The 27,733-nt window shown below is 39.1% G+C and overlaps 1 protein-coding gene across 46 annotated transcripts in view; it reads right to left on the bottom strand.

Moving 5' to 3' along the window:
• Positions 1-27,733, bottom strand: part of LOC134528633 (tropomyosin) — a 117,603-nt gene that overhangs the window by 34,503 nt on the left and 55,367 nt on the right. For 17 of the 46 annotated variants that reach the window (XM_063362384.1, XM_063362393.1, XM_063362385.1 and 14 more), the window contains exon 1: positions 25,640-26,603. The exons of 17 other annotated variants lie outside the window; for them this stretch is intronic. In XM_063362384.1, coding sequence (XP_063218454.1) covers positions 25,640-26,512 — 873 coding nt within the window. In that variant the 5' untranslated portion in view covers positions 26,513-26,603. Of the gene's footprint in view, positions 1-18,653; positions 21,680-25,639; positions 26,609-27,733 lie in introns of those variants that run through there. 12 more of the 46 variants (XM_063362423.1, XM_063362421.1, XM_063362424.1 and 9 more) reach the window with 3 other exon arrangements.

Below are 27,733 nucleotides of genomic sequence, written 5' to 3'. Positions count from 1 at the left end.
TTTATTACATCACAATAGTTGTTTGGCTGTCCAAGTCTCTGATAGTTACGTGAGCAACTGTCAAGTCTCTCCTTGTGTGACTTGAGCAATAAGCCTTCACTGTCCCTGCTTCCAAGACCTCCCTGAGGTTGCCGTGCGGTAAAAGAGCAGGGAGGGGACCTCGCAGCGCTAAATGTCACGTGACAGACGCCTCCTTTCACCGGGGGTATGGATGGGGGTTTGGATTGGGGGGGGGGGGGGGGGCTGGGCAATCTGCTACACACGCTGCATCGTCGCTTCCGGCGGCGCGCACACCGTTTATTTAGTTTCAAGTATAAAGAATTGTTATATGACTAGCTAATGCCCGAACATGTGTTGCAATGCCTCTAAAATAATTTTTGTAATTTGTTTGAAGTAGATACACATATACAAAGCATTTAATTATATTTATCTTTAACTCTATTTATGTATTACTCTATAAATCTCATATTTATGTATTCAAAAATGTCTATCCCTCTCTATCTCTGAAAATATATTATATATGAATATATATATATGCATATTTCTATCAATATCTCTACATCTCTATATATACCTCACTAGCTTTCAAATTATCTCTATATATGTATCTGTGTATCTCTCTCTTTGTCCATATTTTCCTTTCCATATCGTTATCTTTACAAAACAGAAGACGAACACAGGAACATTTATGTATATATATTTTTACCTATCTATATTTTTATCGATCTTTTTACCTGTCACAGGTGTGACATAGGTATATAAAACACGCGTGTAATCGAATGCAAAGTATATAGTCAAAAATTTAAAGCAGATCGGTGAAGAACTTTCTGAGATGTATGATGATGAACGAACATTTTTGCATTTTTATTTTTTATAGACAGCATCCCTGACTGCGGCCAAGGTAAAAATGCAATAAACACGATAAGGATCGCCGCGACCCAGAAACAAACGAACGACTGCGCCCGGCGAGCGACAGGAACGGCTCGCGTGCGTCACGGAAGGCCTCCGCGACGGGGCGCCGGTACGGCGAACGCGCGCGTCTGCGCACTCGTGACCGAGGAGACGGGAAGCCATCTTTTCACAGACGAGAGAGCCAAACGACCGATCATGCATCTTCGGGTTTTTTTTTTTTTTTTTTTTTTTTTTGTTCATTGTAACTCATGATAACTAATGGTCAATTAGGTTAGGTTAGCTACATTATAAATACTTTAAAACATTGTGAACGGTTGATATTTGGTTAGGATAGCTACATTAAAGATACTGTGGAATCATAACGGTTTCCCAGCCCTGGATAGCTACATATTAAAAAGGTATTTGCTAAGCAACCATAAAATGATTTAACAGTATTTTTTAATTTAGCTACTCTCACCGAATATAACCAACCATCCACAATGTTTTAAAGTATTTATAATGTTGCTAACGTACCCTAATCGACCGCAAAATTTAATGCCACACCGGTTTATACAATGAGATAGAACGGGAAAAAAAATTGGTTGTCTGTAAAGTCGGTTTACGGACGAAAGTTCAACGTGACAACGTCATAACAAAACATTGATGAAATAATTGCATACTTTATGAATGAAATTGAAATCATTTTTATTTTAGTAATAAAAGAATAAATACTTGAAATTAAACTAGTAATCAGATTTTTAAAAATGCAAGAATAATTAACCTTTTATTGCCGAAATTGTTGTTGTAATAAGCAATGAAAACCACATTAACTTTTCACTTCACTTTATAAACAGTCGAGTGGAAGAGAGATGGATGCGGCGCAAGCTTACAATGTGCGTAACGGGACACAGCGTAACGGGACACAGCGTAACGGAACAATGTGCGTAACGGAACAATGTGCGTAACGGGACACTTTTTCGTGCGTGCAGCCGCGGCGTTCATCGATTTATTAGACGTCACGTCAAAACAAAGGCGAGCATGAACTTCGGGTAACTTCGGGTGTGGCTGTCTCGTCTGCGCACTCGCGGCCGAGGAAGCGGCGAGCCGCAGGTGCAGGGCCGGACATCCCCGCCGGCACGCGCTTCCGGCCGGCGCCGGTCCCGCCGCCATGGAGCATGGCCGCGACCCGCGCCGCCATACTCGGCGACACACGCTCCCTCTCGGCCACTTTCTCCTTGGAGCCGAACAAGTGCTCCGCCTGACGTCATTTCCTCGGCACAATGGAGCTCGCGAGAGAGAGGGAATATTATGTCATGACTCATGAGTCAGTTGTAAGGCGCCCGTTGATAAATCATGAACACAACTAACACTAATTTAATATACACGAAATATTTATCAAAAACTAAATTCATTTGAATATTGTGCAATTGAAAATTATCTTAATATATATAAATCCAGTGTCCTGATGTTTGTTTCCAGTGAACTCTTCACCAAGTCAACCGATTTCGATGAAAATTGACATTTATTGTTTTTATTTCGATTAATGGTCTTAATAATTTATAATTAATAATAAATAATAAATAACCGATCGCCATGGGTAAACAAAAAATCATAGGTCATAAACATACAAACGGTAATTGTGTGACATTTCTCTATGTACACCACACTGTCATATAGCGCTATCCAGTTTGCTTTAACTCGCAGACATTAAAGCTCCATGTGTTTAGCCCGGGCAACGCCGGGTACTGCAGCTAGTATATATATGAAATGATTCGAAGATTTTTAGATAAAGAACCTCTTGAAAAATTACATTACGTGTTAACTGTCTCTGGTCATTCAATAATCTTCCTTGATGTAGATACGAATCAATATACACCAGGACGGCAACCATTTTTGGCGGTGCGATTCGTATGAAGGTGGTCAATTGAATATAGTTCACAACATTAGCATGCAACGATTCAAATGTGTATTTACATATATTCGCGATCAATATAATCCTATCGTTGGTGCTGGAAAATTGACGGTTGGTACGTTCATATTATTTGCAAGTTGAGGCCAACAACTTGGAACAGATATACGCGGTCATAACGTGGAAAACTAAGCCACGGTTCGCTACTTTTATCACTGAAAAATGCTGGAACTATCGGCCTCGTCAAAATATGACGCTATGTTCCCGTGCATGTTTCTTTGCGCAGCGGACTCTGCAGCAATGCTAGGAGGAACAGGTCAGCAAAGAGCAATGAAAATGTTACCCACTGTAATCGTTTGAAAACAGAATCCATACAGCATTACAGAGTCAGTGAGACAGAGAGTCAGTGAGTCAGTGAGCCAGTGATCCAGTCAGTCAGTGATGCGTGTATATATTTGATAACTAAACTCACTCTTTGGCATACACATTCTCACAGGTAAGGATAAGTTTGAAAAATGAAAATAAAAATAAACACAGTATGTCCTAATAATATTTTTCTAGCATTTTCCCGTTCCATAATAGGTGTTTTCTTTAACAATGATTTGTCTTGGTCTGAGCATGTGAGTAATGTATGCAAACACTAAAGATTCCACAAGCACTGCCGCTTATGTTTGTGTGTAATGTTTGTAACCACTTGTATATCGCATCAGTTTCGGTTAGTTTAGTATTATAAGTTTATGAAGTATGGTTTTGTGTAGTTGTGTAGTACTATGGTTAAGTGTAAGAAGCCTTAACTTCGTCATTAAGTGAATAAATATTTAAAATAATACAGTACATATTTTAACGTCTTTCTGACGGCAAGGGGAAGTAACGATAATTTAAAAGTGATGTTTGGACCTAGAGCCAACTATGCACTTGAGCTAACATGATAAATGGTAAAACCAAAGAAACCAGTAACTGTGTAACAGTTTCAATTCGTGGAGAGAGAAAAAAAAAAGGGGGGGGGGGCTGACAGAAACACTGCTCGCCGTTTGCTTTCAAACTTTTCTTTTGTTGGTGAGAATATTTATTTGTTTGGCCCGTGATGCCAAATAAGATATATCAATTTTTTTTTTTAACCTGTTACCAAATAGTAACTAATGAAGTTATGGATCATACGGTGTTGAATTGTGAAGGGAAGTTTTGAAACCACTTACTGGCGTCAGATCTATATTAGTAACTATGCTGTGGATGAGAGCATGACGTTCAAACACCTTATCTCTACAAGGAAGACATTCAAGGTACGTCCTGATGTCACTGCCGATGCATTCGGAGAATCGCATTCTGAGATCTGAACAGTTAATTAACGTTAGCGTGAATGCGTGACGAACATTTTTATTTATAAACCTTTTAGTCGCTTCAGTAGGGAGCTAATATCTCACAATCTTGTTTGCTTTGGGATCACGCAGTCACCTTATCAAATAATTGGTTAACCGAAGATAGAGAGAAATAAATGCTGTTATTTAATTTAACATTTTTAGGCAGTACCTTTCTTAGTCACAGACGCATGTATACGATCAATCAACATCAGAAAACGTGTCAAAATGTAAATGCACAGTCCTACAAAACGAGCTCAGAATAATAACAAAACACAATCCAAAGATAAGGGTGGCGGTTGCGAAGGATATAATATAATTTATTTTTGTAATGTTTGTGCGTAGAACATTAACACGATTTAATAAGAACCGTTTCATAGAAAAATACTCTCAAAACCATAATTCTGTTTTAAAATCTTACATTTTGCTTAGCATTCTCAATAGTTCATCTTTCTATGACTTTGGTGTTATATATTTTTATGTATTTTTCTATTTTGGAAGGAACTCAGCTACCCCCCCCCCCCCCCCTTTCCACACAACCAAAAGACGCCCTTGCCAGATAATACCTACTTAACGTTATTTTCGAACAATAACAACTAAAACGTCGCGAATACGCCTGTGGTGAAACAGAAAAACCGTCTTCGGTCACCGACAGCAGACAGACTCCAAGTTACGTCCAGGGGCCTATTCCACCAATAAACTTTGCAACTTTTCACTTTGCACTTTGCACTTTTCTTTCTTACTTCTGTTCCACGAAAATTAGAATTCGCAAAGCAAAAATTGAAAAGTGCAAAGCGAAAAGTGCAAAGACTTTGCACTTTTGAACGTGTTTCTGTTCCACAATAATCTCTCTCTGCATAACTCATATATAAATATTTGCAAAGTTTTCAGAGGTTTTGCAAATATCATTTTGCTTTTGCAGTTTAACTTTTTATTGTGTGATCTTATTTAAATAATTAGTTTGAGGTGGTTAAAAGTGTTGTTTGTTATAAATTTAGCATCTAAGTAATTATTTTATTTAATTTAATGTGGTTGAGAGAAATGAAAACATAGGTAGTAGTAAAATAAACACATAACCTACAAAAGTAAAAGAAGGAAAATGAGGAGGCGTATTTTATTGCATTCAAGTGATGAATCTGATGAAGATGACAGAGTTCCAGTAAGGAATGTGTACAGATTAAGAATAATTTTCATGATTGACAATGATATTCATAGTGCTTTTAAAAGAACGTCAGTCCATTCCTTCTTTTGTTTCTGTGTTACTGTACCTACTCGAGAAACTTGCAAATAATATATCTTTTTTTCTTTTATAAATTCTAATACTGCTAATTTTTTATGCACAACTTCTATTTTCTTACTCATCATGCACTCTATAACCTACAAACTAGACAACAGCAATGTAAACAATGAATTAAATAATGCAAAGACTTTGCAGACTGGCTGTAGGAATGCAAAGAGGTTAAAAATTTTGGTGGAACACATTTACTTTGCACTTTTCAGTTATATGCAAAGTGCAAAGTGCAAATTGAATAGTTGCAAAGTTAAATGGTGGAATAGGCCCCAGGTCTGTTACCCCGCAGTACTTGAGCCCGTTCATCGGCTCACATAGTAGCGGCACGAAGGGAAACGTGCGCAGAACAGCTGTCTCCTCGAACGAAGCACTGCAGTTCCCGACGAACAATGCAACACCGGGCACAACTACTCGCTGACGCGCCACTCTTGGCCAAGGTCACACCCACAGACTGACCTACAAAAAAGCGTTGGCCACGGCAGTGGCGGATCCAAGGGGGGGGGGGCCACCAGGGGCCATCCCCCCCCCCAAAAAAAAAATAACAGTTGTCGGCTACTTTAATATTGCCGACCAAAAATTATTGTTTCTGAAACCAATAAAATATTCAATTCATGAATTTTTTGTAGAATCATCAAATCTGGTGGTTGGATGTTATGTGTAGTGTGAGTAGATTAAATACAAATTTAGTAATTTTAAGACATTTTTTCTCTGGCTATTCTGAAATTCTAGAGTGCCCGAGGTGAACCCCTGGATCCGCCACTGGGCCACAGGTCGGACACCCACAGGCTGACCTACAAAAAAAAGCGTCCACTATGCTAGGTTTGGTGCATGCCAGCCAGCAGTGACGCACACGAGGGAGGGGGGAAAAGGAATACTTGGTGGCTATCCCAATTTTTTTTTCCTAAAGTTATTGAAAAATTCGAGAGATATCGGTGAAGGCGGTTACGTTATATTGGTTGATGATGCAACAATCGAAACTACAAAAGAAGTGAATGAAGCATGTCGATAACGATAATGAAAACAGTCCAAACCCTTTGTTGCTAACTGAAGTTTTTTTACAACAATTCTTATTTCATTTTCGCTTCTATTTATTCGAAAACTAGCTTATGCCCCGGCATACGTTTAATGCCTCCATCAATTCTTTCTTTTGTAATTTGTTTGAAGCAGATACACTTATACACAGCAACTCTCTGCATATATATCTCAATAAAGTAACTCTCTATATTTTCATCTACCTTTTTACCTGTCACAGGTGTGACACAGGTTTATAAAAATACACGCGTATTCGAATGCAACGTTGTGTCATAATTTCAAAGCGTATCGGGGGAAAACTTTCGGGGATTTTTTTTTATTTATATAGATCTCTGTATTCATGTGATTCCTATGCATAGCCTTGAAGCGTTACTGTCGCTTCAGCCAACCCTGTGCCTAGCATCGTCGCTTCGAGTGCGTGAGTGCGTGAGTGTAGTAAGAGTCCGCTCCCAGAGCACCCGACGGCTACGCACACATGTCGTGCGCACGCCAAGGATTTTTTTTTTTACGTCCATGACGTCACCAAAGCAGACACCGCCACGCCGTGCGCGCTTTGAGTCGCTTCCTTCCTATGACGCGCAGTTCTCTCAAGAGACAGCAAACTCGTGATCCAGCACGGAGAGCTCGCACGATCGTCCTTTGTTCTTCCACGTCGCTGATTGCGTAACACGGCGTCATGCAGGCGCCATTTCGAAGAGAAAAAGATTTTAACAAGTCGCTCGTCTCGGCTGTCAAAAAGTTTGACATGTTTTACTGTAACCTCACATAGATCAAAAAAACAAAATGCATAATACAATTAAGGTCACGTTGCTAGCAAATTATCCTATTATTTTATGAGTAACCCAAAAAAATAATTTATATATGATATACTTCACAAATTGCAGTGAGGTTTCGTTTGTCGTCTTACTATTTTAAATTTTAGGCGTGTTCCATTTGTATCTATGAACGGTTTATCGAGAGTATTTCCTCGGCATGTCGAGAAGTCCAATAGAAATCGTTCCCAGGTCATATTTATGTTGATTTATTCATTGACGAAGTTGGAAAGAGACCGCATACTGCCCCGAAGAAAATTTCTATTGTCAACGCTTTTAGATGGTGTTTCCAGACATTGAGTGTGTATTCATGATTATACCCGTCATCGTACCTGTTGTTAATCTCCTCAAAACAGAATGGAGCCAATGTAATTTATCGTGGAAACTACTGCTGCTGCGGGTGAACGCGAAGACCAGACGCTTCCAACGCACGCAATGTGTCCGTGCGCGTCGCTTCACGTGTGCCAGGCCTGAAAGTAGTCGTATTGGAGACTACCAGAGGCCTCTGGCGCAGAGCCGGTTTGCCGCGACCTTGCGTGGTCGACCACCGGCGCCGTCTCGTGGGAGCCGCGCGTAGAAACCGGGAAGCCTTCTTTTCAACAGACGAGAGAGCCAAAACCCGAAGTTACCCGAAGTTCCCCGAAGTTCATGCTCGCTAATCTTTCTTCCGTATCTTTAATGTAGCTATCCTAACCAAATCAACCGTCCACAATGTTTTAAAGTATTTATAATGTACCTAACCTAATTGACCATTAGTATCCTTTTTATCAACATCGCCATATTAATTTGCAATGAACAAAAAAAATCCGAAGATGCACGATCGGACGTTTGGCTCTATCGTCTCTGTGAAAAGAAGGATTCCCCACTTTGATCGTTAAAGTATAGTTGCCGAAGTAAATGAATATCTGCACGCACGGGGAAGGGAGAAGCATTGTGAAGCATGGCGCGCGGGAAGCCTCGCTTGCTCGCGGCCGATACGCGCGACCACCCAAGGCCGGCCCGCCGCATTCCTGCAGGAGGAGGAGGGGGGGGGGGAGGGGGCAGGTGTGGCCCACGGCGACCTCGGCTGTAACTGTTATCCCGCCTTCCCGCCACACGCCGCCTTTCCGCCCGATCCGCGCCGCCCACGGCACAGGAACTGTAGTGTCTCACTCTCTCGAGACTGCAGCAGAGTAAGAGGCGGCCGCCATTCCCACAGGGAAGCCTGCTTTTCACAGACGAGAGAGCCAAACGCTCGATCGTGCATCTTCTTGTTTTTTTTTTTTTTGTTCATTGTAACTCATGACAATTAATGGTCAATTAGGTTAGGTTAGCTACATTATTAAATACTTTAAAACATTGTGGACGGTTGATTTGGTTAGGATAGCTACATTGAAGATACTGTGAAATCAAAAATCAAAGAAGGGAGCATGAACTTCGAGGAACTTCGGGTGTGGCTCTCTCGTCTGTGAAATGAAGGCTTCCCGTTCCCACACGTCTACAGACCTTCCAGTTTATTAGTCAGCTTCAGTGGACTGCATATTTATATCTCAATGATGCACGGATTAGTTCAAACTTTGAATGTGCACCCTACGTTCTTGTCGACATCGTTCTATAGGGCTATGAAAAAAAATTATATATTACTGTGTATTATAATTATAACTTCAAATCATTACCACATAAAACAAAAAAATAGCTAAAATATAAAATACAAATTATATGTTACGAAATGACAGTGTGACTAAAAGCTTAAAAATCCTAATTCGTATACCATCGTTAACTATATATTTTTTTTAATTTTGCAATTTTTTTTTCATTTTTTTTAATACCATAAATAGTGTATATTGACATTAACTGAAAGAAAAATAATAATTCGTTGCTAAAATCCAATTTATATTTTACAGGGGAAAATATTTGTAGCAGTAAAGTCACTATTATATAGGCCATTCAGAAAACACATTACGTCACATGAACCCTAACGCACACGGAAAAAAATAACATTTAAGGTTAGAACTGTCTAAAACTTACATAAACACACAATGTCAATTATTTTCTTAGAATTCATTTTCCGCTTCGTGTGGTGTTCCTAATGTTTAATTTTTATTCTGTTCCTGAGCATGATATAGTCAATTCCTGGGTTTTCCGCAACGCGTAACAATTGAACTGCGTCCCCCAGAAATGTTTCATTCATCGATTCATCCCACTCCGCTATCCCGCGGCCGTTTCGAACGGACGGCTGACAGAGCGGGACGCGCCCGGCACAATTGCGTGTGATCAGACGACGGCCCGCGGCAGGAAATCACTTCCGTTTCCCCGCCACCGTCCACCGGACACGCTTCCGGGCGGCCCACGCCCCCCGAGAGATGGGCCCCACGCAGCAGCGAGCTGTTCTCCGAACAATACCGCATAGACGCGGTACCCGGTGTCGCACGGGCAGATCACACTTCTACATGTACAGTACTGGTGAAATAAAACTGAACCTTTAAGGCCGAATATGAAAATAAAATGGAATTTTAAGGCCAAATACGAAAATAAAAGGAATTTTAAGGCCGAATACGAAAATAAAATGGAATTAAGGCCAAATACGAAAATAAAATTGAATTTTAAGGCCAAATACAAAAATAAACATGAAAATTTAAATGCAAATATTTTTAAACTGTTTTCAATATGCTAAATGAAATATTTACATGAGATGAGTAATGATTATTCACGTGGAATCAAAATTACACAAAATTAATTCTAGCATATTTCTTAACCGATTACAGGTTCTATTGTTACCCGACTATTTACGGTGGAGGGTAACGTTTTACAAGAATCCCGTGACCGTATTTTTTTAAGAGATATGTAATATCCCATTGTGTTATTTAACCAATACATACTCTCAGCAACTGTAGGCTACTTTTTATTATAATCCCACATGAACTGTAGGTATGTATTTACATTTATACGGAATAAATATTTTGTGTTATTTCACGACGTACACGTATCTCATACGTTGAAAAGCAAAATTTAAAAATAAAAAAAAAATCAGCATTTGCAGAGTTACGTTTTGTTACTATCCCATAAGAACTATACATTTTTCAGGGATTAAAATATCCTATGTCCATTTCCAGGACCTACAATAACTGTAGCTTTAGGTATACCAAATTTCATGAAAAACCGTTCAGCCATTAAGGAACACACGCATACTAAACTTAATGTGAGGCGCGTAACATAATAAATTATAACTTCTGTAATCTAAAATTTTGGTGGTAAACACGATACCGCGGGGAAATAATTTACGTGTCGTTCCTCAGAAAAGTCAATTATCAAAGAGAGAGAGAAATGGGAGATATTGATAAGATCGCCGGCTTCGCGATAACGCTCCCTGGACTGTGTGTTCAGTTCAGCTGCAGGAATGTCGAGCCAGCTAAAGCGAGCTGATGCAGGAAGTAACCCGAATGCAGGGATGTCGAGCCAGCTAAAGCGAGCTGATGCAGGAAGTAACCCGAATGACGTTCTTCAATCAATTTTTTTTCCGTACACCATTAATTCTACAAAATAAAATTACATGCAGTTACACTATATGAAAAGACAACACTCCCAATTATTTAACATTCTAAGCTATTTTTTTTTTTAACATGGAGGAAAAAAAATACCTTGCGGCCCTTCAATACGGCTCACGCGCCTATTAAGTACAATCAAAGCCGAAATAACAACTAAATTCGCAAACACCAAATCCAAGTGACGTAATTCGTCAAACAAATGTTTACGGGAACGACGGGATGATTGGGGGAACCTCAACATCTAAGTAGGTCATCAATACTGTCCGAAATGTTTCTGTAAAATTGATTTCGCTGCGAATCCTAATTATTCAGAAACATTTAAGCAGTCCATATGTGATGCTGTCGAGTAATACTGTCAAGTAGAACACATTCGAGAGAAAAAATTGGTTGTCTGTAATGTCGGTTTACGGACGATAGTTTAACGTGACGTCATAACAAAATATTGATGAAATGATTGCATACTTTTATGAATAAAATTGAATCATTTTTATTGAATTATCACTATTTTGTATGGATACAGAGAAGGGGTGAAATGAAATCTACAATTTAATTGATAAATTTACTTTTATTTGCACTCATTAATTCAATAATATGTTTATTACTTTAACGAAGAGATTATTTTAACTATAACTTTTATACATGTTTGCTATTTAACTTCTTCCAATCTGTGTTATTCTGTTAAGGATAGGACGATGATAGGAAAAGTAAAGAAACGAATGTAAGTGTTTCTAGTTTAATGTGCCTCGAAAAAGTCAAATCGATGGTTGTTCCAATCGAGTGGAAGAGAGATAGATGCGGCGCAAGCGTACAATGAGCGTAACGGGACACCGCGTAACGGGACAATGTGCGTAACGGGACACTTTTTCGTGCGTGCAGCCGGCGTTCATCTATTTATTAGACGTTGTCACGTCAAAAAACAATCAGATAATGCATTTATTTTTGTTCCTGAAGTTTTTTTTTCTAACCATTCGGTGAGGTATTGTGTGTGATATTGCAAGTAGTAAACGTAATTTGCTGATTTAAGGATTGGTTTGATTAGCACTTTAACGTATGAATTCAACAAACTAACAAGACTAAAAGGTAGATTGAGAACACGAAGGCCCGTGACGTGTCACGGCGCCACCGGGGCGCCCCGCGACCAACAGGTGGGGCCGACTGTGACGTGGGCTGAGTCATCACTGATCACCGGGAGCGGAGGGGAAGCACGTCCGCGCCCCGCCGCCCCGGGGTGGGGGTAGAGGAGAGCGTCACCCCAACGCAGGCGTTACCAACCGCGCATCGTGAAAACTACACGGCACTTGTTTTCACATTCACACTACGTGCGGTGCCGTCATTGCGACATGAAAATGCTGCTCTTAGCGGGAAGCCTTTAATTCACAGACGAGAGAGCCACGCCCGTTTTATGGTTGCTTAGCAAATAACTTTTTAATATGAAGCTATCCAGGGCTAGGAAACCGTTTACATGATTTCAGAGTATCTTTAATGTAGCTATCCTAACCAAATCAACCGTCCACAATGTTTTAAAGTATTTATAATGTAGCTAACCTAAACTTTTACAATGAACAAAAAAAAACCGAAGATGCACGATCGGACGTTTGGCTCTCTTGTTTGTGAAAAGAAGGCTTCCCGCTCTTAGCTATTACAGTAGGGGGCGGAAATCATGTTTTGCGAGACATGTGACTATCTGTTGGGTGGGTCCGTAACTAATAGCAAAAAAAAAAAACCGGACGTGAGGTTCAAAATCCAAAGTGTTAGGTTTATAGTGTTAATTTAACTACTTGACAATTGCTTAGTAACAGGGGCTTGAACTGTGTGAGAAACTCTTTATGCTGTTTTGTAATAATAAAAAAAACAGTATGTTCTATATAAATAAGTACGAGATACAAAATTCCTGGTATGCCACTCCAAAAAATATGTGAATTAATTTCCACTGGTTTGTTTGGCTTATAATGGCTTATGCATTACTTCTCGCAATCAATATAGCTATATTCGTAATATTTTATGAAAGCTACTATCTAGCGGGCGGGCCCATAACTATCATTGGTGCTGCACCGAGCTATGGACAACGTAAGACTGTTCACTTGTAAAATATATTATCTGCGTGTCCAGGTCCCATTCACGTGACAGATTAATTAAATATAAACGTTGATATTAAAACGTTTACCAAAAAAATAAGTTTCTTCATTAACACTATATATCACTAGTATGTTATAAATGCAGCATATAAAAATTTTCTAAAATAAATACCTGCAAGGAGTTAACATTTTGTTTGCATATTCATATAGGCACGGATACGTCTTATTTATTAATCGCATAATTCACCTAAAAATGGACACTAGTCACCACTGATCTATGCTCTTTCAGCGCGAGTCAATGGTTGAACTTGCGTAAGTTTAAGTTACTAATTTTATTACAAGCAGTTAGAATTTTTTTCCTTTAGTATTTTGTATTCGAGATAATTTTTTATGACTGTTTAGAGAGGAAAAAAACTATGTAATTATTATAATACTGAACAAAAAAGCATATTTAGTTGCGTGCTTGAGTGGTTAATAAGAACTGAACATTAACCTGACCTGTTTTCAAAGCATTAGTCAAATCTGTCATTCAGGCAAAACAATCGTACACTTTTTAAAAAGACTGTCAAATCTCTTTTCGTCGAAGAAAATTTTTTTTTTTTTTCACTTGAGTATTTCGTCACACAGTGTTATATAAATATTGAGAGACCGATTTTAGAAAAACTGTCCATAGTGACCATCGTACTTGAATAAAATGGGTATCAATCTGCGGTTTTATGCCACTGAAACCATTTAAATAGTTGCTTTGCTGAAACGAGCATGTATGACCTGTTCCCTCAAGTGAAAATGATAATGCCTTCCACTAACATGCGAGTGTTCATATCAGGGATCCTGTATTTTCTTCAAGACAACTTAAGAACTTGTTGAACTTTCCGGTTTAAATTTTTTTTCTATCGAAATAATCGTGTGGCCTGTTTTTTTGTCAAGAATGTATGTTACTACGAGACCTTCACAGTTAAGTCATTATCTAAAACTAGTACGGAGAGCCCTATTCATTTTAATACAGCTGATGAAATACTTTGCTTTTAATTATCAATGCTATCACGTAAGGGTATTACCTATCATGTGTCGTATAGACAGAGCTGGAAGTTAAATGATCATCAATTGGTCGCAGTGTTTCGATTGGAAGCTTACTAAAGCCCACCCCACACGATACCCATAGTTATGAAAACTGCTAAGGTATCGTGTAAGGCTGGCTTACACGCTAGTCGCAAAAACACAGCCTCCACATTATGAATAGAGACCCGGAAAATTCGTGGGTTAATTTCGTGTTATGCTAAAATTCAAATAATTATACTTTAGTGCTGCTTCTGCCATTGGTTCACTGTTAATCTGGAGGACTGAGGGCCAATTAGAGACCCTCACTCATAGAAGTGTCGAATCACAGGCCACCCAGTCGAGACGAATCACAAGTCAGCAGCCAATGAACAGTTGGCATTTGCCCGAGTGTGTAGAGGATATTGGAGTATATCCTGGAGGTCAGTGAACCCGCGAATTTCCCGGGTCTCTAATTATGAACAATGTCGAAGTTATCACCACGAAACAAATGACAATCAGTAACTATTTTCCTACATTTATATATGTAGGTGTTCCAAGAGTGAGTAACTAATAAATTTATTAGCATCGTCATTCAAGCTACTCTCTTGCTTTCAGGTCCAAAATGTAAACTAACGGTTTACTCAAACTCGTGTAAAATTTCGGACCAAATAAAAAATGTTTAATAACCTCAAAACATGCCTCCTCGAAGATACGATGCTCAAAAATCAAAAGTCCGGTAATACTTTGATAATTACAACAGGAAGTTGGGGACGCACCACAACGCCGAACGTACAATAACGCCGAAAAAAATAACGCCGAATGCCAAATTGACTACAACGCCGACAGCTATAAAACTGCTTGTACCACAACGCCGAAATACATTAACGCCGAAAAAAGCCATTGGAGGACTAAGGTAAGGTAAGGTAAGGTAAGGTAAGGTAAGGTAAGGTAAGGTAAGGTAAGGTAAGGTAAGGTAAGGTAAGGTAAGGTAAGGTTATGTTAGGTTATGTTAGGTTAGGCTAGCCTAGGTTAGGTTATGTACACAAATTCATGCAGTTGTTTTTCATTTTGCTCCTGTGCCCCCCCCCCCCCCCCCCCCCGCAGGAACATTTTTTAGGCGTTACTGTATTTCGGCGTTGTGGTACACAACAGTTTTCTAGCTGTCGGCGTTGTGGTCAATTTGGCATTCGACTTTATGGTATTCGGCGTTATTGTACGTTCGGCGTAGTGTTAATGACCCCAGGAAGTTCACTTCGCGTCGATAGCTACAGGCATTAAAACAATGCACGATGCGCGTAGGTTCGTCCGAAGTTGTGTACGCATTGCGTTAGGAGGTCGAGAGGTTGAAAAGTAGGAGGGGCAAAAAACAGAATGTCGGGCAGCAAGGAGTGTCGACGAAACAACGGAGCTCGGTTCGTGCCTTAAGTTACGTGGCTGGCACGACATCCAATCAGGCCACAGACCCGACTGCAGGCTACGCCCAATAGAACACGCCTCCCAACCGCCTGCCCTAAATCGGCCTATGTACCAGTCACTAACCCTGGAAGCTGAGTGGTCAGTATATCCACTCACCACCAGGTTACAAAACTCAGAACTGGACAAAATATAAAGCGGACCACGAGCTTAACCATCCCCCTCCCCCCCCCCCCCCCCCCAAATGGTAGAGACTCTTCGATTCCGTCCAACTCCATCCACACCATCCTCTGTCTCCTGTATTCTCAAACACTTAATGCATGCGAATTTGCAACGCGCATGACAGTGCCCAAGGTTTTCCCTGTGTCTATGCAGGTTTTACCTGGGCCGAACTTATCTAGAAGTATCCAGACTAGAGTGAGGGGAGTTAGTCATGGCATCAATCGCCGCCATGGCTGGCCAATCCCCTCCTAGCACATGATGTACGCGACCCTTCTCTGCATGGTAAATCGGCCTGAGACGCACCTAGGTCCCTCCCCTAATCCGGACCTTCCAATACACTTAGTTTTAGTTAGGTTAGGAAAAAAAATAATAACTCGGTCAACTAACAATCAATCCCTAGCGAAACCGTTTGGGTTTAGCGACATTATGATACGAGTGAAGCTCAGAGGCCTTATTTCAATGTCATACATTCCACACAGGAATATTGTTCACTGTAATTTATGATTTCAATACAGGAATGTCGATTAAAAAAAGTGTTAATAATTTAGGCTTCCACTTCTATTTGAAAACCAAGTTAAAACCAAAAGCAATTTCACAATAAATACTTCTTAAATACTTCTTGTGTGTATTTGGCAATTTATGACTCCCCAGAATAACAATTTTCTGGTAAAGCAAAATAAAATTTCGACAGAGGCAACGAAAAAATTAATGAATCTAATTTCAAATATATAAAATTAATACGCTGCGAATGTGTCAAAAATATTCCCAAATTTATAGCAGTTTTCAGGATTGAGGCTAGAATTCCACGAAACTAAAATGTCACCAATTTCTACAACAATGATCAAATTTGACCCAATGAAGAGTTAGATTTAAGGTATGCGTTTTCATATCTCATACCACAGCTTATGGTGACCACTCTAAGATATTGGAAGAGTCCAGATGGAGCATGTGCTAGTGAAAGTGAAGCCAAACACGTCAGGGAATTTTCTCTTCCGGTCATAAGATCCACTCCCATGATATAAAAACAAACAAAAATGTTGGATGAGATGCAACAGCTGTATTCCCTTTTCCCCAATCTGGCTTTTTGCTCCCCCTTTGTGGAAATTAACATGTATTAATATTTTGATGCTTCTTTGTTATTGGCTTGGGTGGCCTGTAATCCTGAAAACAAGATGATCAAGTGGTTAACTGAGGGCACTAAGGCTCGGCCAAAATCATCTTAATACAAAAACATGGATAGTTATGGCACTTAAGTACTCGACACAGTACTAACACAGTGGTGTGATACAACGGTTATAAACTTAACCCAATCCCTTTGTTTGTTTCTGTAGTTGGTATTATTAACATAATAAAACAATTAATAGCACATAAAATTAAATGCAGAAATTTTTTTTTTCCTTTGAAATTGGACCGTGATGTTAATAGCTTCACCCCGTGTGTGAATATAATTAACAAAACAAAATATTCGGCACAATTTGATCTAGTAAACATATTTTCTTACTAAAATAAGTTCTCAAATAATGATGCAGTAGGACTTTCAAAACTTCTGACTCCGAAAACATATCACGGTTTCAGACATAAACAGTATTAAGCAGGAGTAAACTTGAGAGTGAACACTACTCGATACTAACGTGGGTTGTGTTAATATTAAGTGTTTGTATGACCAAGTTAGCAATGCTTCATTTTTGGATCTTGATTAATAAATGGTGTGGCTACTGGTTGAACTAGTCAACTATTTTGTTTTATTTTATTTATTTATAAATTGTGACATGCACACCAACACTCTGAGAAGAGATTATAGGGGTGTGCATTAAAGTCGGAATAATTTTAGCATCTATGTCAACGTCTGTATAAAAAGAAATGACACATGGCCGCTGCCGCACAAGCCAAAACACGGTCGATGGCACGGAAAAAAGGCAGTGTAACGTACTGGTGGAGACGCTTGTTTTATTGTTCCACTTCAGCAATCACGAGCGGGGCAAACATCCTGGCCCCACGCCACAATGGCAGAGGGCGAGGCTCCCTACAGTGTGTGAACCAGTGACCCGCCCTACAAGCTGCGGCCGCGATGAATTACAACACCGAGCAGGCCTACCAATGCTTGCGACACAACATGCCCGCGCGCGTGCACGTGTTGCCAACCTTGCTTCGCGCCCGCACGAAAAACCTGCCGCCACACGACGGCTACACCCATAAAAAGAACTGAACAACCTACTACATTTTGGAGCCAAAAAAAATTATTGCGACTATCAAACCTATATCAAACAACACTACAACATTTCTGTACTGTTTCAAAAGTGTTCACTATGAATGTTCACCAAGTTCAACCGTTCTGCACCTGCTATGATGCTATACCATGAGATTACGTACTTCCTTATCTAATCTGTGTTTGCTCTCATATCGTGGGCAAGTGACAGTAAAACGCCCTGAAATTACTAATTCGTGATTAGGCACAACGCTCAAAAGCAAAAAATAATTCGTGAACAGTTTCACCACATCCTTCAATAATAAAATAAAAAATTGTTCTAGGCTCATGACTAATTAGATAAAACTACCACGCTGATAAATAAAATACTGAAAATAATTTAATAGACGAACAATATTCAAGTCGTGAAACTAAATTTTTTACAGACCGTTTTAAAAAATAGGTTTTTTCACGCAAATTGTACAAAATAAATCAAATAATAAAATGCAATAGTTACGTTATTTAATTACACATATTTATATCCGACTGGAGATAAACCAAAACACCATCGGAATGTTTCAAACGTGACCTACATTATAAATACAACGTGAGGAAACAGCAATTCGCATCACTTTAGTACAAATAATTTTTAAAGGGGGGGGGGGACTAATTCAGATGTAATATTCGGTAATGCTACTTCATAAATTGATACTTCCCAGTGCCACGAAACCTAAACCACTACGCGAATCGATGAAGAGGTGAATAGCCCGAATGGCTGGCTTCTTTCATTTTTTTTTGAACTGACAAACATGTGTTGCTAACATCGACGACTATCATATGTATATTCAACGAAACACTGCACAGTTGCTATGAAAAAATTATACAATTCCAATAAATACTACTTACTTCTTCCCGGCGCATTATTTCAACCTGTAACCTTTTGTGGTACTCCTCGCACTCATCCTTGTATTTCTCCATTTCTTCCTTCGTCTGCCTCATCTTCTTCTTCAGAACATCCAGGAGGGTGCCTTGCTGCATATTCGTCGTCATTTTGAGAAAATGTGTTCCTCTCACGTCACTAAAAACTGTCACGAAGTACCGAAAACCCAACGACCACCGTGCCCCGCTGTGAACTGGACGGCCGCACCAGGCACGCAAGATGGTGGCGCACTCTCCAACTACCCAGCCCACTCTGGCGACTGCAGCGCGCCTGTATTCATGCGCGCGCACGACCACGAGCCAGCTGTCAAGTGATGTGTCCACTTTCACGTTTCAAGGCACTGCGTTGCTGCACACGCGTTACGAAATTCGTTCTCTGCACACATGGCGTTAAAAAAAGTAATTCAGTTAATAACACAATATTCTAATGTTTATGTAACAACTATATTCGGCGCAGTCGCTGATCTCGTCCACGTATTACCGGATATTTTACGCGGGCAAGCTAAGTGTCGGTTCAAAAAAACAATCGAACGTTTTAAAACTTTACCAAAAAGAGTGATATTTTTTTAAAGAAACATCACGATACGGTACACCGATATTTAGAATTACAGGTAAAATATTTGTGTTTGAAATTCATGTCTAGTATTAAGTACATAATTAAAACTACAGTGATTATGAAGTGGCATAATGTTACAGTACGTAACATGACTCAATCAATTTCACTTGTTTTTTTATTAATACTGTTTAACTTTTGTATTTATGGAAGGAAACGTCATTGACCCCCTGATTATGTAATATTTTTTTTAAGACTTAACAACGAATTTGATTATTTTAACAATGAGTGTGTAGAGGCAAAAAAAAAAAACATTGGGTTAAAATGAACAGCTGCGATGTTTGAAACAAGAAAGAAATTCGACGAAACGACCCAGAGTTTTGCAAACTGACGTCACTCAATGCTTCTTCTCCTTTTAAGGTCATGAATCGCTAACCAGAGACTTTCTTGGAGCTCCAAGCGGCGAGCCAACTTTCCGTCTCCTTTAGGAGGCAACTGGGACAATCTCTGGTTTATCATAACTGAGCCGCTCCGTGCAATGCATATGCATGAATAATGCAACCTGTAAAGAGCATTAACAATGCTAATACATACAAGCATATGCATTTAGAGGGAATAACACGCACACGTTTAGTCATGGCCGCCGCTGGAAGCTGCTATACAAGATTTCGTTTTTAACCTAGTATCCTCACAAAGGCATATTTATGACAAAGAGTCCCGTTTTGCGTGTATGTACTGCCTCCCCGCCCTTAACGTCACAACTATAGCTAAAATTTATAAAAACCAATATGATAGTTTAAGATGACAATTAATTTTTCGGTCACAAGTGATTGCGAAACCCTTCATTAGATAACGCGCAAGACAGCATAAAAAAATTAATAGGCCGACTACAGCAGATAAATTAAATTTTATGATTGCCAGCGATATTAACATGAATCACTTTTTGTCACATGATTATGACTGAATTATAAGCGTCGGGATGTTATACCAGGAGGGTACTAGCATACAGCTGTTACACCATATTGTAAAGATCAGTTCGTTTTCTTTATAAGAGCATTTAGTGGATCTAATGACCACCATATTGGGTGGATGAAATGGCAGGTCGTTTCCTGACAATGGTCTGATTTATTTTGGCCTCACTTTTACAATGCTCCATCTGGACTCTTCCAATATCTTTGATTTTTGCACGATTTTTACAATTTTTGGACCGACTGTCCACGAGACTTTTTGAACACTAAGTATTCAGCGCTATTCAATGTATTTGAAATATGATTACTATTGTAGTTTTTTCGTCTTGCATTTCGGTCAAAACTTAACACAATTCACAAAGATAAATTAAACAACACTCAATTTGCAATAGTTCCCATAATTTCATTACGTTGGGAAGGGGGGGGGGGGGATATAGAAACATTTGGCCCTATTTTTGCTTTAAAAAGCATTTTTTTAGTGCCCCTCATTACCCAAACTGCGTACGCCCTTGAATTTTGAGAATCATTTAATCATTTTCAATTACTAATAATTTAGGCTACCACAATTAGTACATCACACATTTGTATCTAAATTTGTTAGTAAAAAACTCGTGTCTTGTACATCAGTTAATTTGTCATCCAATTATATACAGAGGATATACATGTATATTTCAATCATTTCGGGAAAAAAAAAAGTTAAACTGATAAATTAGTACAACATAAGGGTACGTCCACCTTAAAAAAAAAAGTATAGGCCTTTAATTTTACAAAATAATTTAATTGTATACAATAGAATTGAATTGCATTACATAAATTAATGTCTCAATAAACGCTTATGTTGTCGACATTGAGGTGATGATGTGTGATCATTTGAGAATGGAACACTGAAGGAGAAAATGGGAGTATCCTGAGAAAACCCACAATTTCCCGGCAACGTCCGCCATATATCCTAGTGAAAAAAAAAATCCGTTTTAGGCCCTGCCATAGTTGAGCTCGGTTTGGCTAACCACTGAACGAACGTTATCCCATATTAGACTAAGTTGTACAATTACTTTTAGATTTCTCTGGTCATGAGTATGAGACAAAATTTTCAAACGACTCTCGAACTCAACAACTTATTCAATTAGTTATATTTTCTTCTGCAAGTCGACAATATTGGTTACTACTGTACCTTAAGTCTCCCATATAAATGGGCACATATATGGTATACATAAGAAACCACGCAATTTAAAAACTGATCAAGATATCAGAGTGGTGTCTGTTTACGAAAAGCATTAAGATTACGCTAAAGGGTTTTGTTTCCGACCATCCGGTCTCACTAGGGAAGCCTTCATTTCACAGACGAGAGAGCCACGCCCGAAGTTCCCCGAAGTTCATGCTCGCTTTTTTTATTTCTGTACCACAACAGGTGTATTTATTTGGGATGTAGCTCTCATACGTCATACGCCGTTCTATCTCATTGTATAAACCAGTGGGGCATTAAATTGTGCGGTATGTTAGGTTAGTTACATTATAAATACTTTAAAACATTGTGGATGGTTGGTTATATTAGGTTAAGTATAGCTACATTAAAAATACTGTAAAATCATTTTATGGTTGCTTAGCAAATAACTTTTTAATATGTAGCTATCCAGCGCTAGGAAACCGTTTACATGATTTCACAGTATCTTTAATGTAGCTATCCTAACCAAATCAACCGTCCACAATGTTTTAAAGTATTTATAATGTAGCTAACCTAACATAATTGACCATTAGTTATCATGTTGTCCAAAATAAACATTCACTGACACACGGCAAACGAAAAATATGGCGGCGTACAAATAAATACCGTTGCCTTGTTTATGGTCTTTCCTTTTATCAACACCGCCATATTTATTTACCATGAACAAAAAAAACCGAAGATGCACGATCGGGCGTTTGGCTCTCTCGTCTGTGAAAAGAGGCTTCCCGTCTCACTAACACAAGCAGGCCCAGGTGTACCAATCAAAGGCTAGTGCCTAAACATTTGTTAAAATTAGCCAATGTTTTAGCTTTCTACTGGATCAAAAAGTCATTTCAGTCCCAAAAACAAAATCACTTGATTAAATGTTACAAAAAAATTACATCAGAAAATTTAATATATAGTTTTACTGTCAGTAAAGTTTTCAGTCACTATAATATATTGCATATTTCTAGCTTTGGTGTGATTTTGGCAAAAATTCAAATTTTACTACGAATTGTATTTTAAAATATTGCCATTAAAAAACTGATGACAATTATTACTTTTGACACAGAGTATTAAATGTTTAAAATAAATGGCAGGGTCAATAAAACTCAGATTTTTTTTTTATTTTACTGTAGAAAGGATGGCAATTAATTACTAATAATCCACTCATACTCTATTTTACCACTAAATAGGTAATCACTTCAAAAAGTAATGTGTAAAAAGGTGAAGTGTGAGTGGAAAAAAATGGGGTCTTTACTAGTATGTATAAATAACATCATACAATCAGGAGCTTTCAATCAAGATGAAAATAAACATGCAGACTTTCAGCGTGTGTGTGTGTGTTTTTTTTTTAAAGCAACACGCATTTTCTCACTAGTTATTTTAATTTTAAGTAATATTAAAGTATTTAGGAATATTTATGATACAAGATGCGTCGCACGTCCTAAAACTTGTAAAATAATAATTTTTTGTCTGGCTTCAGTTCATTGCAGGAGTGTAAAAAGAACGGGAAATATCGGAGAGAAGCCTAGCTCAGACTTTGAATATGTTTTTTTTTATTGGAAAAACAATATATTTGAATACTAAGTGAATATTTTTATTTTAAAAAATGGTTGTCTGTAAAGTCGGTTTACGGACGATAGTTTAACGTGACAACATCATAACAAAACATTGATGAAATGATTGCATACTTTTATGAATAAAATTGAATCTTTTTATTGAATTATCACTATTTTGTATGCATACAAAGGAGTGAAATGAAACCTACAATTTAATTGATAAATTTACTTTTATTTGCACTCATTAATTCAAATATGTTTATTACTTTAACGAAGAGATTATTTTAACTATAAATTTTATACATGTTTGCTATTTAACTTCTTCCAATCTGTGATATTCTGTTAAGGATAGGACGATGATAGGAAAAGTAGGAAACGAATGGGAGTGTTTCAAGTTTAATGTGCCTCGAAAAAGTCAAATCGATGGTTGTTCCAATCGAGTGGAAGAGAGATAGATGCGGCGCAAGCGTACAATGAGCGTAACGGGACACTGCGTAACGGGACAATGTGCGTAACGGGACACTTTTTCGTGCGTGCAGCTGGCGTTCGTCGATTTATTAGACGTTGTCACGTCAAAAAAGTTTTCATTTTAAATTACAAGTATACAAATTTCCCTGGACCAGGACTACCACACGGATCCGTCACAAGACGCGAGCACACGTGACCGACAATAAGTTCCGACCTAACTCAGCATCAGGAACATACCCTTAGTCACGCGGTTCGCAAATGGAAAACGTGGCGGATGTTGCCACTTAAGTGAGGGTACTCACGTCAGAGCAAGCATGCCTGCGGTACACACTGTTCGCAAGAAAAGGTTGTCACTTTTTTTTATAATAGATGCTTCTGCGAACAGTAGTGGGACTTTTGACAGCTTAACATTTTGTTCATCCAGACTAGCTAATTATGTATTAATAATTATTTGTAATAATTATATAATGTAATAATTATATAATGCTGCCTGAAGCACCTGTAAAAAAAAGGACACACCTTAACTTGAGCAGAGTGTATCTTGCTCGCAAAAATGTACCCGGCAAGGGATTAATAATCAATATACATACAGATTACACAAATTGTGGAACATTCTAAATTATCACGCTGACAAGTTTGAAATCCCATCCAGAAGTTAAATGATGCTTGGGGACGAACACTCCTTCCACATAACCCAATACCATCCAAACGTTTGTATTACACGATGTAATGAATGTTGACAAATGGTGTCGTAGTCATTATGATTCAAAGTGATCTGCCGGCATTGGCATTAGCAAAGACTACATCTCCTCCCTTCAGCTGGTGAAAGAAGACCCATTACGGACAAGATGGCCGAAATCTGTGCTGCTGATAGCGCTGGAGCTTAATACGGTACATGACGTCACGAGACAAGAACGTTTGCACAAAGAGACACTTGAGCCAATTTTATACTCACCATTCCATTACTGGCTATTGTTTTACATTAACTGTAAGTGTTCTAGTGTTTCTACCAATAATTTTCTATTAAAAGCCCTTTTCACATTTATATTACTTGATATCGTCTGCGTGTATCAATTACTGTTAATACTCGCATAATAATTTTGTTACACTTCTCCACCCCCTCCCCTTACCAACAAAACTTGAACAGATAGATACAATAAGTATTTTAACATGGTTGATAATTATGAGAATTAAATTTATGTAACAATATTAAAATGCTTACGACATATTATGGTGTACATCAGAAATTCGCTATCTATGATCAGATTTTGTGAGAAACGTGTTACTCTTATTACGTATAGCACCGGCACTTTTGTGTACGGTTGACAGAAGAAAACCAATTCACATTTAACCGAATGGCTTTTAAAGGCGTTAATAAACATTTAAGTTTAATTGCAAAAGAAACATTAAAATTAAGCCTACTGTCATTGTCAGTATCTAGCTCGAAAACAGAAATCAGAGAACGGATTAGCGCAAAATTGCCGTAATTAGTTCAACACAAATATAGAAAAAAAAAATTACATTACTTCAACGAAGGATCCTACTGTAAGCGCTGCCACGCTTAAATACACTAAAAAAAATTTAACTTTAAGTATCAAAATAACTAACTTAAATGAAACCGTTTAACTTTTAACAATTGACACCACCGCTTTTAAGCCATTAAAATAAATATGTACCCATTATTCCCCAACAATCAGAAAAACTTTAATTAGCTAACAATCTCCTAAGACCGGAAGTTTAACAGTGTGTGGGTATTAAGTAACAATTTGCTATAATCTTATTTATACTTGGGTTATAATTGAGAGAGTATCTTAATAATATGTTGCACGTGACGATCTGTAAGCCACTTTCATTCACACACAGCATGCAACAAAAAAACATGGCTGATGTAGAACGACTCAGCTGGCGCAGATATCGCCGTATATGAAATAAAAAAAGACACTTCATGCGCTATTCTTGAAATTGTGTGTGTACATGCCGTATTAATCATAAGTGGGTAATGTATTAAAAATAAGTATTTAACGGTTTTAACACTGGTAGCACGAAACTAGTCGTGACGTCATGAAGCGCCGCCTCCATATTAACACGTGACAGCTGACGCAACAGTCTGTAGGAGGAGAAAGTTGGCAGGAAACATGCACTGCGCAGTCGCGAACAGCTGATGGCGTGTTTACATTGCATGGTGAAACATTGATACTAACCCTTTTGAGTTGAGAGTTCTTTATGTTCTGAAGTTCGTTTCGTATGATGTTGAACTTCATGAGCGTGTCCGAACCGAAAATCGAATTACCGAACGCGAAACCCGGGTAATCGGCGCATTTCCGCTGTCTTCTACGCGACTCGCGCTCCGCGATGACTTCTGTCCTCTCGCTCGGGCATCGCAGCTTCGAGAGCTCTTCGTCCTCCGGATCTGGGTCGTGTCCCACTGAGTCCTCCTGGTCGCTCTGGCTGCTGCCATCGCCCGCAGATCTCTCCGCGGTAGGAACGAAACTCTCACTCGCGAACACGGGTTCCGAAGGCACGCCGGCACTGTCCGCGGTCGTTTTGCACGCACTTGCACTGTCGACACTTTTCTGTTCTGCTGACAGCTTCTTACGTCTCGCACGGCTTCTCTCCACGACGGCTCTGCTGTTGCATATCGGGAGCACGGTCGATGGCGCCGTCGTCAGCTGTTTCTGCGCGCCGGACGGAACTTCCTTCTGGCCGACATCGCCGCGACGCGTTTTCCCTGCTACATGTTGTCCTCGCTGCCCCGTGTTGTCGTCGGCCATAATCCGCGACCCCGCCGTCAGCACGTCGCGCCTGCCATCTTGAAGTGCGTGTCCCGGAGACGGAGGCTTCCGCGCTCCAGCGCGGCGGCCGCGCGAACTACGTGCTGCGCGGTGCGCGGTCGGTGGCGCGCTCCCGCGGACGCTCTTCGAACTGCCTCCATCCGCCCGCTGGCAGCTTTTCGTATTCGTTTTAGAAGACGGTTGCGAGACGCTGGCGCTTTTGCGCACGCGCGCCTGCGTGCTGATCATGGTAGGCGCGGGACACCCTAATGTTCCGTGCAACTCTTCCAGAGAGAACTGCATGGGGCAATGATTTATCCAGAGTATAAAAGACTGTTTAATGACTAATCGGTTTACCCCTCCGGTCAACCCACATCCCGCGGTGATCGCGTCAGGGATGAACGGAGCATCACTCCCCTACAGCCCCTCCCCCCCCCCTAACCCACATGCCTGATCCATATTTGGACATGAGCCCCAGTAAACCGGGGGCTAATTTTACCACCAAGTAGCAGTTGCGAACAGAATTAGACGGTCTTGGATTACATCCAACGCGCGCGTCTCTCTGCTGCCACAATCTCGCACACTTCTTCGAGCGTTGCCTGAGGAAATTTCCCAGTGAGACTGCATCCAGCACGCTTCGCAAATATTTCGCGGTTGGCTTTTTCTTTTTCCTTTAATTCAAATTTTACTTTCGTTGTACCTATTTTGAGTTTGAATAGTACAAAACTAGTGTCTAATAGAAAATGTACAATTTGTACACATAAACTTATCACTATTCTTAGTTGGCGTGCACACATAATGTAGTATCCATAAATTTACAGTCGGGCGTGAAAACTATTTAGATCTATTCTACCAGGATCAGATCCTGGGGCAGGTGCAAACCTCTTCATTCCCTCTCTTTCCCCGATTTAATTTTTAACTGACGGTACCAGAGTAACATACATATTATATAATAATATTTGGAACAAAGGATAGTTACGCATTTTTTTCAATCAATGCCTCAGCCGCTTCGAATATTATATATATTACACATACAGAATATATCGGTTCTTTATGGGAAAACTCTGAAAAACAATTGTATAGTTCAAATGCAACAAAAAGGTTTGTTTTTTTTTTAAAGAAAAAAGAAAAAAAGAAAAATCCTTCGTATAGGAGTGCTTCACAATTTGTGTTTTTCCAATTTTTCAATACCTTACTTTATAAAAACGATAATATTTCAGGGGGAAAAAAAGCTACGTCAAATACAACCAACCCACTTAAAAGAGCTTAATGTGTGTCACCAGAAAATCTTGTTTTAAATTTTGAGAGTCACTTTAAAATGTGACCAATCAGTAAAAATGTGTGAAAATATCGAACATTGAAATCGTGAAAAACTTTATACATTAACTTAACTGGATATTTTTTTAAAAAGTTCACAAAAACTTATTTGTCTAATGCAGTTAAAATTTTTAAAAAAAATTATGACGGGAAGGGAATTAATTACAACTCGTTAGTGAATTAAACAAGGACCTCTTTTATTTCGCT

This window comes from Bacillus rossius, chromosome 1, assembly GCF_032445375.1.
Source record: "Bacillus rossius redtenbacheri isolate Brsri chromosome 1, Brsri_v3, whole genome shotgun sequence".
Classification (NCBI taxonomy): domain Eukaryota; kingdom Metazoa; phylum Arthropoda; class Insecta; order Phasmatodea; family Bacillidae; genus Bacillus; species Bacillus rossius.
The sequence above is the reverse complement of the archived record's forward strand: the minus strand, read 5'-3'. Positions and strand labels throughout refer to the sequence as shown.